We start from the raw sequence: 5451 nt of genomic DNA on the forward strand, positions 1-5451 counted from the left end.
CTCTCTCACTTTCCCCATCCTTCGGACAGATGTCACTCACACAGTCCAGAAGCCAAGAACAAACACACAGCACGCACACACACACACACACACACACAAGAGAAACGCCACCCTCACTTTCCTTCCCCACCCATTCTACAGGCAAAAGTCACAAAGCAGCACCCACACCACGGCACCCACAAGACACACGGGTTTCAGACCAAGGCCAGGTGTCTGCATTGTCACTCTCATCGGGGACACACGACACGCAAAGGCAAACACACAACACACATGACAAGCACACGACACATAAGTCAAACACACAACACACATGACAAACACACGACACATAAGTCAAACACACAAAACACACGACAAATACACGACACATAAGTCAAACACACAACACACACGACAAACACACGACACATAAGTCAAACACACAACACACACGACAAACACATGACACAGAAGTCAAACACACAACACACACGGCTTGTAAACACACCACACCACACAAAAGACGAAACACACCACACACATGACACATCAGACCACCATGGTCAGACATCAGCGCTATCACTCACATCAGAGGCACACAAGCCAAACACACGACACACAAGACTAGTAAACACACAAAAACACAAGCCAAGCGCACACAACACACAAGACAAACACACGAAACACGCCAAACACACGACACACAAGACAAACCCAATAACACACCAGATCGAGGGTCAGCCGTCAGCAATATCACTCCCATCAGAGGCACACGACACACACAAGCCAAACTCACGACACACAACCCAGACACGCGACACACAAGCCAAACACACGACACACCAGACCCAGGGTCAGCCGTCGGCGCTGTCACTCTCATCGGAAGCGGCGCCAGGGGCCGGGAACCTGGCCTGGAAGAGGTAAACGTACGACGACATGGCGCTGGTCAGGCTGAAGTCGTACATGGAGTGGAAGACGAAGGACGGCTTGAGGTCCGTCAGGATCAGCAGCTGCACGAAGTAGCCGACGAAGAGCTCCTCGGGGAAGCTGGTGGTGGCGAAGATGCTGAGGGGGAGGAGGGTGTCCATGCCCCGGGCCCGACACACCTCCCCGCCCTTCTGGCACAGGAAGTCCACCGAGCGCCACACCGCCCGCAGCTTCTCCATAACGTCCGGCGCGTCCAGCACTGCCTGCACCAGGCGGTGGTACGGCCCCACGATCTGGTCAAAAAGCGACAAAACGTTCGCCACCGTCTGCTGGCTGCTGCGCGCCGAATCCGTCCTCGGTCTGGTGCTGTTCTGGGCGTTGTCGTTGTTGTTGTCGTCGTCGTCATCGTACAGATCTTCAGAGTGAATGCTGGCGCCGCTGTCAGAGGTGGAACTGTCACTACGGGTGATGGTGGTTGGTGTGGTGGCGTTGGTGGTGTTGGTGGTGGAGGGGTCAGGGTTAACCTCGTCCTTGTCCTTGACCTTTGCCGCCACCACCACCTCCGACTCCGCCACTGCTGCCTCCAGGTTGGGAGCAGAGAAGGTGATGTTGTCGAAGCTGCCCACGGAGAGGTCGCCGCTGTCGGCGCTGCCTTCCGACCTGACGGAGCAGCGCTGAAGGGAGCCGCTCAGCTCCTCCAGCTCCAGCATCTCGTAGTTCAGTCTGGCGCCGTCCCGGTTCACCCGGGCGTACAGGTCAGACACCGAGCACCGCATCAGGTCAAGGCTGACCGCAGACACCGCGTCCGGCGGCTGGTGTCGCTGACGGAACCCCCCTCTCACCACGCACTCCTCCTTCTCTCCCTCCCCGTCCCCCTCCCCCTCCCCGCCACTGCTCATCCGCGACAGCCGCTGTGTGAGGAAGTCCCGACAGAACTCGCTGTCCATGATGTCCGACAGAGCCACGGAGCGGATGACCCCGTGCACCTTTCTGGCCTGGGGGGCGTGGAAGTGGGTGTACACCTGCAGCACCGCCTCGCCCGCGGCCCGCCAGAAGTGGGGGCTGTAGCAGACCCAGGCGCGGTTGATGTGGCGGCTGCCGGGGCACACCTGGAAGTCCATGAAGTTGACGACGTTCTCTGCCAGCTCCCAGGTGTGGACCCTCACCTGTTCGCACATCACCTTCACCATGGGCGCCCTCCAGCAGGATGGGTCCCTCTGCTCCTCTGACACAGTCATGACAACAGTGATTTACTGATTATGATAACAATAACAAGGATAACTATAATAACAATAACAATGATAACTATAATAACAATGACAATGATAACTATAATAACAATAACAATGATAACTTTCATAACAATGACAATGATAACTATAATAACAAAAACAATGATAACTATAATAACAATGACAATGATAACTATAATAACAATAACAATGATAACTATCATAAAATAACAATGATAACTATTATGACAATGACAATGATAACTATAATAACAATGACAATGATAACTATAATGACAATGATAACTATAATAATAATAACAATGATAACCATTATAACAATGATAACTACAATTAGTTATAACAATAACAATGATAACTATAATAACAATGATAACCATTATAACAATGACAATGATAACTATAATAACAATAACAATGATAACTATAATAACAATTATAACTATAATAACAATAACTATAATAGCAATGATAACTATCATAACAATAACAATGATAACTATAATAACAATGACAATGATAACTATAATAACAATAACTATAATAACAATGACAATGACAACTATAATAACAATAACTATAATAACAATGACAATGATAACTATAATAACAATGACAACTATAATAACATTAACAATGATAACTATAATAATAATGACAATAACTATAATAACAATAACAATGATAACTATAATAATAATGACAATAACTATAATAACAATAACAATGATAACTATAATAATAATGACAATAACTATAATAACAATAACAATGATAACTATAATAATAATGACAATAACTATAATAACAATAACAATGATAACTATAATAATAATGACAAGAACTATAATAACAATAACAATGATAACTATAATCAGCGCCCGCCAGCTGGATGTCTCTCTCTGCTCCTCGGACACAGTCATGACAACGATTATTATAATAACAACAGCAATAACTACCATAACAATCATAATAACTGTAATGATGACAATGATTTCCATAATGATAAGAGACAGGTCTCTCTACCCCTCTGACACAGGCACGGCAACGGTCATTATAAAAACAATAATAATTGTAATAATGGATACTGATATAGCACACTAGCCTGAAATCTGCTCTAGGTGCTCAACAAAAACATGGGTTTTCTTTTTTTTAAACAGCAGATTACATCAATGTTACATACACACACACCAAAATGTGACCAACAAACTAAACACACACACACAAACACACACACACACACACACACACACACAATGCATGCATATTTTAACACACAGTAATAACTATGATAACCATTATGTTAACAATCATAATAATTATTAATTGTAATGATGACAATAATCATAATGATAACAAGAAGAAGAATAATTATAGTAGTAATAATAATGGTAGCAATAGTATTTAGTAATGAAAATGATGATGATGATGATAAACAGTAATGGCCTGAATGATGAAGCTTAGCTTCATTTCATTACAAAAAGCATTTTTCTTATAAATATCTATCTATCTATATCTATCTATCTATATCTATCTATATACACACACACACACACATATATATATTATATATATATATATATAAATTTGTGCCATATATTTTATATATCTGTATCTCTGTCTAAATCTGTCTATATTGATAAATTATCTATCTATATATATAGATCTATCTATCTACCTATCTATCTATAGATCTATGTATCAATTAATCCATATACTTAGTAACGAGAAACATAGCAACACCAAAACAAAAGAGGAGAAAAACAGACAAAGTACACAATCATATACCAGTAAAACTAAAAGCCCTAGACATTCATAATAGCAGTATGAATACAAACAAACATGCCTGACAAATGTGTAGTATGTCTTTCATATATATATATATATATATATATATATATATCCACACATATGTGTGATGAACATGTTCACAGATTAGTTCACTGACCATATCAATTGATATTCTGACACATACAAACACCACAAAAACACACACACACACATACACACACACTCTCTCTCTCTCCCTCACACACACACACACACACTACACACAAACTAACTCACACACACACACACTACACACACTAACTCACACACGCACACACACACACACAAACTACACAAACACACACACTACACACACTCACCATGCCTGTCCACAACAAAGCTGGCCAGCTCGGAGGCCCCCGAATCTGTCTCACCAGAGGACATCACACTCATCTCAAAGCTGCCGCCTCCAGCCTCCGCCCCCTCCGCCAAAGGCTCCTCCTCCTCCAGGCCCATCGACGCCACTTGCGAGTCTCCCAGAATGCCGTTGGCCAGGTCTTTGACCAGCTGACAGCCCTCCACATGGGCGCGGAACAAAGCGTTATTGTCGTCGGCGCTCATCCACTCGTCCACTTTGGCGCGCATGGACTGCCACTGCTTGGTGTTTGCCTCGCTGCTCCCCAGGTAGACGGAGAACTCGCTGCAGTCTCCCTGACCCTGCGGGCTTTCCTGGGAGACCACCCTGACGGTGGACTCGATGGCTTCCCGCACAGAGGACGTGTACAGCTTCCTGTAGCAGAGTTTCCGCAGGTGGTCCTTGTGCTCCACAAGCTGGAGGTGCACCTGCTGGAACACGGCATGCAGGCTGAGGTCCCTCTCGCTCAGCTTGACTCTCTGACCTTTCTTCTTCTTCTTCTTGGGGATGAAGGGGCGGTAGAGATGGTTGCGGATCGCCTCTCGCACAACGATCAGCTTCTGTACGATCTCGTGGGTGCCGTCCCTCTCTCGCTTCAGCCTGGCCAGTTTTTCAGGGTCCGCCCCTGTCTTCTTCAGCTCGTTCATCTTGAGCTGCACGTTGTCCAGCCGTGCGTTCTTCTTCTGGATGTCCTTGGTGACGTGCGTGTAGAAGGACTCGATGAACTTGGGGTCGCACGCCTGCAGGTATGACTGCGTCGTCATCTCCTCCGCCTGAAGGATCACCTCCTTCTGCCTGTTGAGGTACTTCTCCGTGATGTCGATGTTCCTCTCTGCCTCCTTGATGTCTCTCTCCACCGTCTCCTGTTTGACCGTCACCAGGCGGAGGCTCTCGCGAAGGGCCGGGATGTCCTCTTTCTGGAACGTGACGGCGGGGAACACGTAGCAGTGCAGGATCTGGGCGATCTGTGGAAATATACGCAGGAAGGGTTGCCAGGGGAGAGAGGGAGGGTTGCGGGGGGAGGGGGGAGGTGGATGTGAGGGATCATGGAATGTGGATACGGGTGTGTGTGTGTGTGTGTGTGTGTGTGTGTATACAGGCTATGTG

At 45.9% G+C, this 5451-nt stretch overlaps 1 protein-coding gene across 1 annotated transcript in view; it reads right to left on the minus strand.

Annotated features, from left to right (window-relative positions):
• Window positions 1–706: 706 nt before the first annotated feature.
• LOC143289740 (uncharacterized) overlaps window positions 707–5451 on the minus strand; it is a 9929-nt gene continuing 5184 nt past the window's right edge. The window contains exons 3-4 of the mRNA XM_076598826.1: window positions 4310–5309; window positions 707–2131 (exon numbers count right to left, since the gene is read on the minus strand). Of these exons, the coding sequence (XP_076454941.1) occupies window positions 834–2131; window positions 4310–5309 (2298 nt within the window). The 3' untranslated portion in view covers window positions 707–833. The remainder of the gene's footprint in view (window positions 2132–4309; window positions 5310–5451) is intronic.

This window comes from Babylonia areolata, chromosome 14, assembly GCF_041734735.1.
Source record: "Babylonia areolata isolate BAREFJ2019XMU chromosome 14, ASM4173473v1, whole genome shotgun sequence".
Classification (NCBI taxonomy): Eukaryota; Metazoa; Mollusca; class Gastropoda; order Neogastropoda; family Buccinidae; genus Babylonia; species Babylonia areolata.